The sequence below is a fragment of the Podarcis bocagei genome (assembly GCF_964188305.1).
Source record: "Podarcis bocagei genome assembly, chromosome: 2".
In the NCBI taxonomy this organism is placed as follows: Eukaryota; Metazoa; Chordata; class Lepidosauria; order Squamata; family Lacertidae; genus Podarcis; species Podarcis bocagei.
In genome coordinates, this window is record NC_138126.1 from 52,259,972 (window position 1) to 52,274,053 (window position 14,082).

Here is a 14,082-nt window from a genome sequence, read left to right on the forward strand (position 1 = left end):
AATGGGAAGCTAGGATTTACATTAAAGAGAAAGTAGCTAGTTAATTGAGTGAGGGCAGGTGGAGCATGTGAACACAAAGCTCATCATTACCATAACATCAAAACGTTATTATAATCAAACTCCAAGATAGGAGAATGACTGTGGACTACATCCAGCAGCCATACTTGGAGCAGACAAACTGAAATCAATAGACTTAAGTCATGTATGTCTGTTGATTTCGGTGGATCTTCTCTGAGAAAGTTGGATATCACCTCATTATTCTCTGCTGCTCTTTCCTACGCTTTGTATTTTTAAAAATGTAATCATGTTTTTAATTAGTTGCCATTTTTCTGATTTTTAAAAAATCTCTTTTATAATTTTATATAGTTTTATTATTATTTTTTGCTGATGTTGTAACATGAATTCATTATTTTCTGTAAAAAAAAATTGTCAGCCACCTTGGGTTGGGTTTTTTTATGGGAACATTTAAATGGCAGCGGAGTAGAATGATGATGAAGAGGTGATGAAGAGGTTCTCTGCCACAAGGTGCTTGTTTGAAAGTCATGCCGTGGTTAAGAAATGTTCATGCATTAGCTTTAGCAAATTCAACTTCCTTTTTACTGAGACCATGTGAGTGTAGCGGGGAAAGCCTATCATTTATTAGAGAAAAACAGAAATGCATTTTCAGACGGTGTTACAGTAGAATGAGATAGGGTGTAAGAAAGAGCCAATACCTTTCAAGGAACAACATTTTGGTTCTGAGTGGAAAGCAAATTATTGAATTGTGCTCCCGCTCTCTCTTTCGTGACATTGAAATTCACTGAATGGCATTTTGCATCAGCATTACATCATATTAAATATAACACCGTGTTATGAGTCATTGTTATAAATCATGACACAGGCTGCATTAGAAGGCTCCTGCAACCAAGGGCACATCAAGGTGGCTTTTTATTTGATGTGTCTCTTCAACAGACGGACATAGGTGTGCTGACTTAGTAATCCTATCATGTCCTGCACAGGGAGCACTTTGCTTTTCCTTCAGCACTCCAGTAGAAATTTGTGGTATAAAAGAGTTCGGAGCAAATACAACAAAGAATGAAGTCTTACATAGCTGTTCGGGATGAGATCATAAGTTACAAAATGAGCGCGCCGAAATAGGAACTGATTTGAAAGGAGATGAAAAAGGCAAGGTCAATGGAATAATCTTGATTCCTAAACAGTTGTGTGAGAGTGGCTGAACATGGAAGCAGCCTCATAGTGTATTAGACCATTGATCCACAAAGCTCCTTATTACCTGTTCAACTGACAGAGATGCTCACCAGGGTTTCAAATAGACGTCTTTTCCAGCCATCCCTAGAGATGCCATAAATTGAACCTAGGACCTTTTGCATGCAAGGCATGAACCCTGCCACTGAGCTACAGGCCTTCCTCTATTCTCTTTGGATATTTTTGCTCGTGAAAATTTGAATTTCGGTATATCACTCCCAGACTCCTCCTCCTCCTCTTCCATTTCGTTTTCCAATTTATATTCCACCCTTCTTTTCCATTGCCTCCACCCTTGAATTAGAACTTGAACATGTTTTGTCATGGAATTATAGAAGGGGCCATGAGGGTCATCAATTCCAACCCTCTGCAATGCAGGAATCTTTTGCCCAACGTTGGGCTCAAGCCCATGATCTTGAGATTAAGAGTCTCATGCTCCACTGACCGAGTCATGTTACATTTCTCTGTTCTATAAACCTGTGGGTCAAGATGAGGACTCCTGTGCAATTCAGCTTCACAAGTCGTCGTCATAGTAGTAGTAGTAGTAGCAGCAGCAGCAGCAGAACAAATCAAGATAAAAAGGACAAGGTAAACCTCGTGCTTTTTTCTGGTGGTACTCAAGGATATGTAAGTACTGGCAACCTTTTTTCTAGAAGAAAAGCACAGGTTAAAAGTGTGGCATTTACTGTAACAACTTCATGGTGAGTACCAGCACTGATTTTATAGGGAAAAAAGCACTAGGTAAACCTAAAGTTCAAATAAATGGACTGACTTTCAAAGAATTTCAGAATGACTCTACAGGTAGAGCAGTGGCTGCCCCTGCATTTTCAAGTTCCACTCCTAGAACTCGAAATACCTGTACTGGTTTTGCAAGTGGATGTAATGCACCCATTATTTTGTCCTTCTAGGAATACTGGTCATTCTTTATTTGCTAGTCATTGCAAGTTACCTCCATCAACACTGGTATTTTTGTCCTCCATCTTTCCTCATTAGAATTGTGCTTCTAATTTCCATGGCAAACTGCTAGGGTGTTTGTGTATACCGTTTTAACAATGGGGAAAGTGAACGAGAGACAGCGTGTGGTCTCTTTGCTGATGTGTTGTGTATTTGTGGAGATGGCACCTCAAGGAGAAAGATTTTTCTTCTTCTACATGTGCCATTCTTAGTTTGGCCTTGAAGTCAAGAAGCTTTGTATAGAAAAAAAAATCTGATGTACAACCATGGTAACCAAAAATATGTGCTATAGCACTCAGCTATCTCAAGTCATGCCAGCAAAAAAAGAAAAAGAAAAGAAGCTTTCAATGCCCTCACGTGTCTGGAACTTTTGAAAATTACCATAGACTCCAGGAAGTCTAGAAGAACATCCTACTGTTGAATAATTAAAAACTGACTGAGGCTGCTCTGATACCTCTGGAATCAAGTGATATTATGGTATCAGCAGCAAAGCCACCTAGGCCTTGAAGCTCAGGTGTTAATCTCGCCATTTAAAATTGTTTTTCTCCCCTTCACTTTGCTGTTGTTTGATTAGCATTGCTGATCTTTGCTTTCAAACCTTTTGAGTTTTATGGCTAGATTCCAAAGGAGCTGTAGGCATGTGTATGTTGGAGAACTGCTTGCATAGCCAGAGGTTTATTTGAAGTCTCCCATCTAGCCACGTATATTGCTGAGGAGAAAAACCAAATGTCAAAGAAGCTGCTGGCTATGTTATCCCCTAGACATGTAGATCCACGACCTTTGTCTTTTTAAGGACTCTCCATAAAAAAATGGAATTAGGATGCTATTTCAATTTTGCATTTGCAGATGGAATTTTCTCAGAAGAATCACAGCAATTAAAGTCTCCTCAACATTTAAGTCTTAAAACATACACTTCCCCCCAATTATATTTATTCAGAAGTTAGTCCCATTGATTTCTTTGAGGTTCATTTCCAAGGAAGCAGCTCATGATTCAGCCTTGGGAAGACATCCTTATAATGGTGTGTTTGTCCAACATAAGATATATCCAATGAAAAGGATTTACAACTTCTTCAGTAATTTATTCTCATAGGCTTTCTATTTTGATTGGTCAGAAAATTGCTCTTGATAAGCCTGTTGGCTTTTACTTTAGCCTTGGTGGGTATGTAATAGCAGACAACTCTTCACCTTTTTCTAGAAGTTGTTTACATAGCTGAAAACTATTAGCAATATGTGATGATTCATCTATGATAGATGTATATTGGTGTCGGTGGAAGAAGATTACTTAAATACAAACTATAAAAGCAGTAGCTTTTAACTACAGAAAGCAGCTTAAAGATAAATCAAGCTTAAGTAACAAACAGTAGCAATAATATATTAAAAACTTGAAAGCTGATTTTGGAAAATGAAGGAACGAATCTATTCCTTTTAAAAGTTAAATGCTAAACTTCAATTTCTAATTTATGCTGTATCCATAAATGTAATGGGTTGGATCCAGACTTGCTCCTTCAATTAACAGAGGAAACTGGGAACCAGCAGAGGTTCCTCACAGAAAGGGAGTGGTTTTGATAGTTCCCGCTCCAGCCCACAGCATCACTTTCCATGTTGTCCTAGGCTCTAAGAACCCTCAACTCTTGAGAAGTTTTGCAGGATACACAGGGGGCTGTAGGGGGTGGAGGAATTGGCAAAAATCACCTCCTCACCCTTCCCCAAGTGTAAGCAGAACAGTACTGAGTGCATTTCTTGATTCAAACCTACTAAAGACGTACATCTTTGTCCTGGTCGTTGACACCTGATATTGACATCTATCTATATCCCTCAATATTATTCTGATTGTAAATGGTTTCAACTGCTTTCAATCTTGCATGTTTATATTGTTGAAACCTACACTGGGACCTTATGGTGAAGGGTAGGTAAGAAATCCAGTTAACAACAACTACAAACAACACATTAAAATATCCCTTTACTTGTTTTCTCTTGACAAATGACACAGGCAAATAGCAAAGGGGGGGGGACTCGTAGGCTTTTTATAACAAATTATTGCAAATCCCTAATGCCCCTGACCGTAGTCATGGGCAATGGCAACTTTTAGAAAACGTCTGAAAGCAGCGCTGTTCAGGGAAGTTTTTAATGTCTAACATTTTATTATTATTTTGCTGGAAGCCACCCAGAGTGACTGGGCAAACCCAGCCAGATGGGTGGTATAAACAATAAAATTATTATTATTATTAATAGGAGTACAACTAATTCTCTGTGAATTGGTTTTAATGGCTTTATTATGTATTATGTTTTGTTGCATTTTATTTTCCATGTGATGGTTGTGGTGAAATACAGAATAAAAACACCTTCAAAAATCAATCAAGTAGGATGAAGTCCAGTTGAAAACCATAGGCCATTAGTCATACCTAAATTTAGGAGGACAGGGATAATTGTGTCAAAGGTGTCCTGAAATCCTGGATGGCCAGTTTCAACAAAATATTTGATGGTTCTTTCCTCTTTGGGGAAAGTGATAATGTTAGCCAAGTGTGTCACCATCACCACTTTTTAGGGAATTTTTTATTCTGATGTGTAGCTTTGCCCTTTCAGCACCCCTAAATTGCACAGATAAGGCAAAATATGGCTGCATGGCTTCCTCGCTGTTGAGCAGGCTGGGATTTCTTCATTAGTTAAGCCACAACGTGGTCATTTGCACCACTTCCATTTTGGCCGAAGTGGCTCTTACCTGTCAACAAAACCTGATGTTAACAGACAGGCCCTAAAGTACATGGATTTGCTTTCAATTGAGGGGAATTTGCATGTACAGTATAATCGTATCTTGCGTGCAATTAATTTGCCCCATTTCAACCTTATGTGGTTGAAAGCTGGCTGGTTGAAATCCCACAAATCAATTGCACGCAAAGTGGAGATCTTGAAAGCTCCTATGCTCTGGGTGTGGAAAACACTTTTAAAGTCTCTGACTTGCTTACTGGGCTTGGGGAGGTTGCTGAGAAATCTTGTGGAAGCTCAGATGGCCCTGCGAGATCTTGCGAGAGCCTCCCAAAACTTAAAAGCTCTCTGGCTTGTTTGGAAGGTAAGGGGCAGCTCCAAGGGGTTGGTTTGGGTGTACACATTTTTGCATGTATGCGCCATCCCCAGAATGTATTTTTCCTTAGTGGAAGTGTAGTACAGTAGAGAATGAAACAGAAGAAAAGAAATCAAGGGTTTAAACTCTTGATTGTATGTTCTCAATGGTGATTAGAAATAGAGTGGAATTGCTATGCATTAAGTATAGAATACCATAGTTCAATTTTGATTACTTATAGATAATACACAGTGCACACACCCAAATTTTTGATGCTAATTAGTTGAGGGGGGAGAAGAGACAGATGGATAGATTAACAAGTGCCATCAATTCATCCCAGAGGCTTAGAGAAAATGTGGGCAAGGTTTAAAAGACTGCTTATATCAGCATTTAGAATAGCCTAAACCTTTTGCTTTCAAACCACAGGTTTGCTGCTGGAACTCTGTGTGTGTGTGTGTGTGTGTGTGTGTGTGTGTGTGTGTAAGCAAGCTTGCAATTTGAAGACTGCACATTTTGCTGTGTTTATTATTATATGCTGGTATAATTTGAACTATTACCTGTGGCAAACTAGTCAAGCCTTTCAGGCTCTGCTGGGACCAGGAAGATCGCAATAATAGGGTGCGGGGTTTGGATTTGGGTCAAAATGCAGCTTAACATTCCTGTTCAGTCATGAAGGTCACTTGGTAACCTTAAGCAAGTCAGTGTCTCTCAGACTAGCCTGTGTCAAAGGGTGGCAGGAAGGCACTTTGTTCACTGAAAGATACAATAGAAAAGCATAACAATAACGAGCCTTGAAGCATTTTAAAGACCAACACATTTATTATGGGCCAAGCGTTCGTGGACTCTGGATGACAAACATTTATGCCATATTAAACGTGTTAAGTCTTTAGGGTGCCACAATACTCTGTTGCTTTTGCTGCAACAGACTAACACAGCTAACCCAGTGGTGGTGATGGTTACAAAAACAACAGAAATAGTGTAAATTGTATTACAGAAGTCTTTGAGTATATTTTGGCTATTGCTAACTGGGACTGGGACCTGCCTGGAAACCAGTAATCTATGTTAGTTCTTTACTCTTGTCATATTGCCAAGACTTTGAAAAAAGGGGACAGGCACCTGAGAGGAACTTGTGGAATGTGACAAGAATACTAATATGCCAAGGTTTGTTAAAGTTGTTGTCTTGTTTGTCAGACAAAATTAACAATGAAGTGGTTGGAGGGGTGTGTGGAAAGAGGAGAGGAATGTTTTCACCAAAGACACCAGGACTTCAAAACTGGAGGGGTAAATGAAAAGGGGAACTAGTGCTAGACCAGGAAGCATGTGTTTTTGAAACAATTGCAGTGAGCTTTGAGAACACACAGAAGTTAGATGTGAGCAGTTGCCATCTACAAAGGAACTAACTACACTTGCCTGCTGGTAGATCTCCAGGGTGCCAGGCAATAATCTCTCCCATTCCTAGTTACTTAGTTGAGCTCCTCTAACTGGATATCCCTAGATGCGAAATCTGCTTCGAACTCATAACCTGTCCCTAAAAAAAGATAGTCTGACTCGCACTTTGATATGAATGAAAACTTGGGCATGGCAACATGTGCCCAGCCCCGCTTTTAGACGAGAAAGGTCTCAAAGCTGGTTCCAGCTGGCATCAAGATACATCACAGAGAACAGCAAGCTCAACACATGTCACAAGTCCTTTCAGCTGTTGATCCATTGCAGCAGCTTACTCAGCTCTTTCCAATGGAGCTGTTTATTCCCTCTGTGGTCACTGTCTGTTCATGGGCTGAATTGGAACTTGGGCGCTGTAAAAGTGTAGACTGCTCTGAACAAAGCCACACGGCTAGCTAGAATTCAAAACAACAGCATTTAAATTTCAGGGTAAGTTATACCACCTGAAACAGAGAGATTTGATTTTCAGAGGATGTAGCTATGTTGGACTATTGTAGTAAAAACAAAAGGGAGTCTTATAGCACCTTGAAGACTTATTATGTAAGGCATCATGGAGTAGATGCAGAAAGTGCTATCCTCAGATGGCAGGTTTATTTAAGCACAAACATGTGAAAAGAAAAAATGTAGGCCATGAAATGCAAAAAGTACAGTCTGTGCCAATTGTAAAATAGATGTACAGTCATACCTCGGATTACAGATGCTTCAGGTTGCGCATTTTCGGGTTACGGACACTCCAAAACCCAGAAGTACCAGAACAGGTTACTTCCAGGTTTTGGTGCTCGCGCATGCTCAGAGGCACTAAATCGTGCTTTGAGCATGCGCAGAAGCGCCGAATCGCAACTCACACATGTGCAGATGCGGCGCTGCGGGTTGCAGACACTGTGGGGTGCAAACGTGCCTCCCGCACGGATCATGTTCGCAACCCGAGCGTACACTGCATGTTAGATTGCTCCTGTCTCCCATTTCTTTTTACTGAGCCTTTGAAGCATATTGCAATGCTTGACCGAGCCAGAAACTCAGTCAGATGGGTGGGGTATAAATTTATTTATTTGTTTGTTTGTTTAAAAGCTGCTTGAAGGTGTGATGAGGGTCTTTGTTGTTTCTGTAGGCATCCCTGTCCCTACAAGGAGTCTCTAGATTAGGGCAACACATTCTAAACATTGGTCAAGACACCAGTTGGTAGACTTTGTAGCACGACTACATAAGGTGTAAAGCTAGAAAAATAAGGGCAAATAAACTTGTACAGAATTATCCTCAACACCATCTACAAAAAATGGATGTTATCCATCTCTGGGATTCCTGTAATGCTCTAGTTACACTGGCCCACTATATTGCAAGTGGTTTTAAAGACTTAACCCCTCCTTTGATTAAGCAGAGGTGTGGTTGACCAATGTTTCCTTTATCAACAAAAGCTGTGTTTGCTGCATTTTTAGATTAAATGGCTCCATAAGCATCATTGTGTGTTTTAAGCCTGGCCTGGTTTTTACCATTTGTTCTTCATTGTAATTATGAAGATAAAGAACTTTTGAAATTAGAGCTTAGTATTGCATATTCAACCTAGCAGTTCGAAAGCACGCCAGTGCAAGTAGATAAATAGGTACCACACTGGCGGGAAGGTAAACTGTTTCCGTGCGCTGCTCTGGTTTGCCAGAAGCGTCTTAGTCATGCTGGCCACATGACCCGGAAGCTGTACGCCGGCTCCCTCAGCCAATAAAGCAAGATGAGCGCCACAACCCCAGAGTCGGCCACGACTGGACCTAATGGTCAGGGGTCCTTATTGCATATTCTGAAACAGATTTAAGTGCACCACCCTTCTTCTCCATCCTCTCTTGTGGTTTTAAATATAACACCCTCTCCTCCTTTTACTCTAGATCCTTGAAGAGAACATGAAGTTGGAATGCAAGTGCCACGGGGTGTCGGGATCATGTACTACTAAGACATGCTGGACAACTCTTCCTAAATTCAGGGAGCTGGGCTACATCCTTAAGGACAAATACAACGAAGCCGTTCAGGTTGAACCAGTGAGGGCAAGTCGTAATAAACGCCCAACTTTTCTTAAGATAAAGAAACCACTCTCCTACCGCAAACCCATGGATACAGATTTAGTGTACATAGAGAAATCGCCTAACTACTGTGAAGAGGACCCTGTCACTGGAAGTGTGGGAACACAGGGCAGAATGTGCAACAAAACAGCCCAGCAGACCAATGGCTGTGACCTGATGTGTTGCGGTCGAGGTTATAATACTCATCAGTATTCAAGAGTGTGGCAGTGCAACTGTAAATTTCATTGGTGCTGTTATGTTAAATGTAATACGTGCAGTGAAAGAACAGAAGTGTACACCTGTAAATGAAAGTGTGGCTTGGGAGGGGGAACCTACAGCCTTGGAATAAACACATTTTTTTTTTGCACATAAGCTCAGTGCACCTACACACGACTGTAGCAAAGACCCACACTGTTTCCAAAAGGAAAACCAGCAAATGGATCCCATCTTCCCCTCTTAATATATCAGCGCTTAAGTGGAGACCCATCAAAGACTTAGCGAAATAGTCCAAAAACAACACCAGACTTTTTTAAAAAAGGAAACAGAAACAAACAAGTCACCTAATACAAAAAAAAAAAAGTGGGGGGAAATGCTCTCAGATAGTCTGCGCCTTCAGAACATAATTTATTGACTGCCTTAAGGGAAAAAGCCCATGTCCAGACCAAGGCAAGGGGCTCTTTGGGACTGGATGAGTGAGAGATTGAAAGGCACCGCGCATAAAGAGAGGGCTGGGGGAAGAAACAATTCTTAAACATGGTCTTTGCACAGGATGGGGTGACAATGCGCCAGTGTGAATTTCAACTTAAAGAGAGTGGATTAAGCAGATTTAGGGATTTCTACACTTGTGAAAAGCTTCTGCTGGTCCTTCTGTCTTTCCGTTTTTTTCAGACAATGTGCTACTGCAAGTAGGATTGTTGATGTTTTCCATATAAACACTGGTTTATCTGCCTTTTTGTCGTGCTGCAGATATTTTAGCACAGGGATTTGGGACATCTGGGCATAATAATAATAGCAATATTTAACAATTTATCCAGATAAAGCTAATATTAATTTATTTAATTAAAAAGAACTCTACCGACATTTTTGAAAACCATTCTGCATTTAGATAGCCTGCTTTTTTTGTGGAATAATTTTGTAGATATGGAAAGGAGGGGACACCCTTGAGCTGTATATATTATTGTTTACTCAGATATTTCTACTAGTTGGAATTGCAGGATGTTTTTTCCTGCAATAATAGATGTTAAGTACAAAAGCAGGCATCTTTTATAATTTGTTTGGCTGTTTGCTGCTAGTTGTCTGGAATCTCAAACCGATATTCATCTTCACCTAGCTACCAGTGCATAACCTGTCCAGTTTTTTTATTTTATTTTAAGGAGCATTACATAAATCCAGTTGGAAATAATGCATCACACATAAATGCAAAACTCCAGACAAGTTTCCATCTTTGGAAAATGAACCATAGGATAAAAGAGTATATTTTGTAAGAGACTATTTTTATATGAATATTTTATTTATACTATGTCTGCTTGTATAATTCTATAACCTGTACTTTTTCTCAAAACAGGCACACAATTTGTAATTGTTAGGCTATTTAACAGATAAAGGCTGATTACTTTGTTGACCTGAAAGTAGCAAGCTGGATGCATTCAGTTGTTACTGGTGGATGTACAAAATACAGAATGAATTTTCTCTCCGGATGTATGTACAACGTGGCTCTTTTCCTGCAGTTCAATTTGCAGAATATGCAGAACAAGAACAGGGTGTGTAGCATCAGTTTTGTCACATGGTTTGAATTCATGGTTGGTATTAACTGGATGCTCCTTTATCCCATTCAGAAAAAAATCTGAATTAGCTTCCCAGATGCATCAGTCATTAAACTGTGGCGTTATGACTAGCAAATGTGCTGTGTGTGCTGTCAGTTAAACCTCTATATTGTGCTACTGTCAAATTTGATTTTATCAGTGCAAGACTGTAGACTATGACTGTAAAAACTAGCATGACACGCATAGACTGATTCTCATAGATAAGACACAAAGCTTACGGGTTTTGTCCAACTAGTTTTTGGCATTTGCCCTACTCTTTCCCTCTCGGAAGGTTCTTAGTGAAAAAGATCAAGTCACATTTTAGACAAACTTTCAATCAGGCCCCCATTACTTTTTGTGTGTGTTCAGTTCCTGCACTGTGGCATTTCCTTTCTTATCCCTAAGATTTTCTTCTGCAATTATGTTCAATTAAATTGTTTTGCTTTGGGGGAATTGTTGCGATCATTCCACCAGGATCACGGAAAATTCGTTCCCCCGAATATGTAAATGACTTTTGCTATTTCACATCCTGATTCCAAGATGAAACTAATGGGACCCCTTTCCACATTATATCCAGAGAAACTTTCATGGAAGAAACTCATACAAGGAAATGTAAAAAATTGTACATGAAAATCTGTTGCATGATGTAAGCCAGGACTGTCCAACTCCCAAGAGACTGTGATCTACTCCCACTATAAAACCCCCGGCAGTGATCTACCCATTGGATTGACCAGAGTTGTTCAGCTCTTTTTTTTTTTTTTTTTTGGAAAAGCTTAATCAAAGTTGTTGAGCCTTTTATTTGGGGGGGGGGTGGCATCAGGGTCCCAGGATCAACCAGGGACAACCTGCTGTAAGCTATTTCATATAGGTATACGAAGGTTGCTTATGTGAAGTCTTGGACATCCACAATTTTTTGTCTTGTGCATGCAACCCTCTGGGGCCCCATGCCTAAGGAACTTGTGTGTATGCATGGAGGGGCTGCTTATTTCTCTTCAAGGCTGCAGCCCCCTCAAGCCACATCAAATGTGCTCTGGTGTGCGCCCTATCTTTCGAGATGTGATGGAAAAGGCTGCCATTTAAATCCTGGGCAGTGTATTTCAGACTGATGTATTGGAAATACAGGACCTAGTTGTTAGAGACATAAACATGACTGTATTGTGCCCCACCTAAGGCTTTAGGGAGGGGTAGAACATAAAACAATTTTTAAATCAATTGCATCAAATTTGACAACTCCTTAAAGCTGCTATTCCAATCACTATTCCAACCTTTCATTTAAAACCAATGAGATTTACTTCTAAATGAAGCTGTGTGTCCTGCGTCTAGTATGCCCCCCACTGCTGGTTTGGGAACCAGTGTACATATAACGTTAGCCACAACCCATATCTATCCCGTGTCTGCCCTGCTGTTTCTTATGAAATATTGTGCTTTGATCTGTGGAGTGGGTGGCGCTGTGGTCTAAACCACTGAGCCTCTTGGGCTTGCTGATCGTAAGGTTGGCGGTTCAAATCTGTATGATGGCCTCCTGTTGCTCTGTCCCAGCTCCTGCCAACCTAGCAGTTCGAAAGCACACCAGTGCAAGTAGATAAATAGGTACCGCTGTGGCAGGAAGGTAAACAGCGTTTCTGTGCGCTCTGGTTTCTGTCACAGTGTCCTGTTGTGCCAGAAGTGCTTTAGTCATGCTTGCCACATGACCCAGAAAGCTGTCTGTGGACAAATGCCGACTCTCTTGGCCTGCAGCGAGATGAGCATTGCATCCCCATAGTCGCCTTTGACTGGACTTAACCATTCAGGGGTCCTTTACCTTTACCTTACTGTGCTTTGATGCATCTTTCCCCAAAACAGCTTTGATCGAGAGAAGGAACAACCTTGCTGCATTTTAAGTTGGTAAAGTATACACACTAGGACTTTAGTGACAGTGGTCAAATTGTGAGGTCTTCCTGTCTCATTAAAAACTATCACAAGAATGCATACATGCCCAGTAGTTTACCTTCTTTAGGAACTATTAGCACTCTAAATTAGTCTTAAGGGCTACATTTGAGAGATCAGAAATGAATGTGAGAAAACACAGCTTTATTATGAGTCATGATTTAATCACATGAACCACACGGGGGTCACTTCATAAAAAAATGGTGCCATGTAGATCAGAGCAGGACTTAATTTCTTGGTAGCAGACACACCATCAAAGTAATGTTTGAATTGTTCCTTGGCACAACCACTTGGGTTGAAAGAGCAGAAGAGTGCATTGGAAGCAAGCCTCCTCCCTGGAACTTCCTCCAACAACAGAGTGGGTAAGTGTAAAAGGAATTAGGGCTAATGCTCACCAATATCCTCAATGGGATAGAGAGTTTCACCATTTAATAACCTAGAAGAAGACAGAAGTTCCTCAGGTGCAGCATCTCTCGTTACAGGGTTGCAATGAGAGTGGTATCTGCTGAATTGTGCAGTGGCGTTTAAGCAGAGGCCATTTTAAGCTAGCATGAGTAGTGCAGTCGCACTGGGTGCCGTGCTGCAGGGGGCGCCGCAACAATGCTGTAGAATCATAGAGTTGGAAGGGACCAGAATGGAATGAGAGTAGTGGAGGGGGTGGTTTAGCTTCATCAAATTTGAGAGCCCAAAGAAATTTGAGAACCAATGAATTATGGAACTAAAAGCCTGGAATATACTCATCTACATCATTAAGATGAGTTAGAACAGTTGATCATAAATTCAACAGGTGCAACTTTCCTGAAATGAAGCTGCAAGCTGGGTTGGCTCAATAGTGTCACACTTTATATACACCCATTTATTACATTCTCTACAGTTTTCAAGCTACAATCTACAAAGCACTGAGGAGGAACACTGGATGAACCATGTCTTTAGATGGCACCTTATGGGTTAGGAAATGTTCAATGAATTGACAGTAAGTAGATTTTCAACTTATGGCTCATCCACAAAATATGATTTGAGAAACATCTAACTCTGTCACTGCATTAATAAGAACCGATTCTCAAAGTTTTATGTAGTCCACTAATTACTATTAGCTAAATGTCTGTGAAGTGGACATGTGATTTAATAATGTAGACATTGTTTGTGAATTACAGACAATGTTGACATTGTTTGTGAATTACAGAAAGCGCCAACCGTTACATTTGCAGTATGTTTTTACTCTACGAAAGCATTACGTAGAATTTATCTCTTTCTGTATATCTTTACATTAATGATGCACAGTGTATAACTATCTCAATGACTCCTAAAGATCTGGTTTCTTTAAATAGATTTACTTGCAACAATAAGAAGCGTGTGTGTACAAAGAAAATTCATTTTTAGAAAATTCATAATGAACTAGGGAGAAAGTACATGAATATTTCACTAATTTAGGTTTAGAAATCATCTTTAACTTGAACAGAACCTTTTAAAAGTTTGGACTATCTCTCTTGCTTAGAAGTATTTCAAGTCAATAAAACTTTTATAACTAGCAGTCCTTTTAAATTGTGCAGTGAGGAATTAATTGGGAATTAATTGTTAAATAAATAAATTATTTGGAATGACCAACATTGCTTAA

The 14,082-nt window shown here is 40.1% G+C and overlaps 1 protein-coding gene across 5 annotated transcripts in view; it reads left to right on the forward strand.

Moving 5' to 3' along the window:
* The window catches only part of WNT7A (Wnt family member 7A), a 52,442-nt gene extending 41,804 nt beyond the window's left edge, over positions 1-10,638 (forward strand). For all 5 annotated transcript variants that reach the window (XM_081177065.1, XM_081177066.1, XM_081177062.1 and 2 more), the window contains exon 4: positions 8,569-10,638. In XM_081177065.1, coding sequence (XP_081033191.1) covers positions 8,569-9,048 — 480 coding nt within the window. In that variant the 3' untranslated portion in view covers positions 9,049-10,638. The remainder of the gene's footprint in view (positions 1-8,568) is intronic.
* Positions 10,639-14,082: the final 3,444 nt, after the last annotated feature.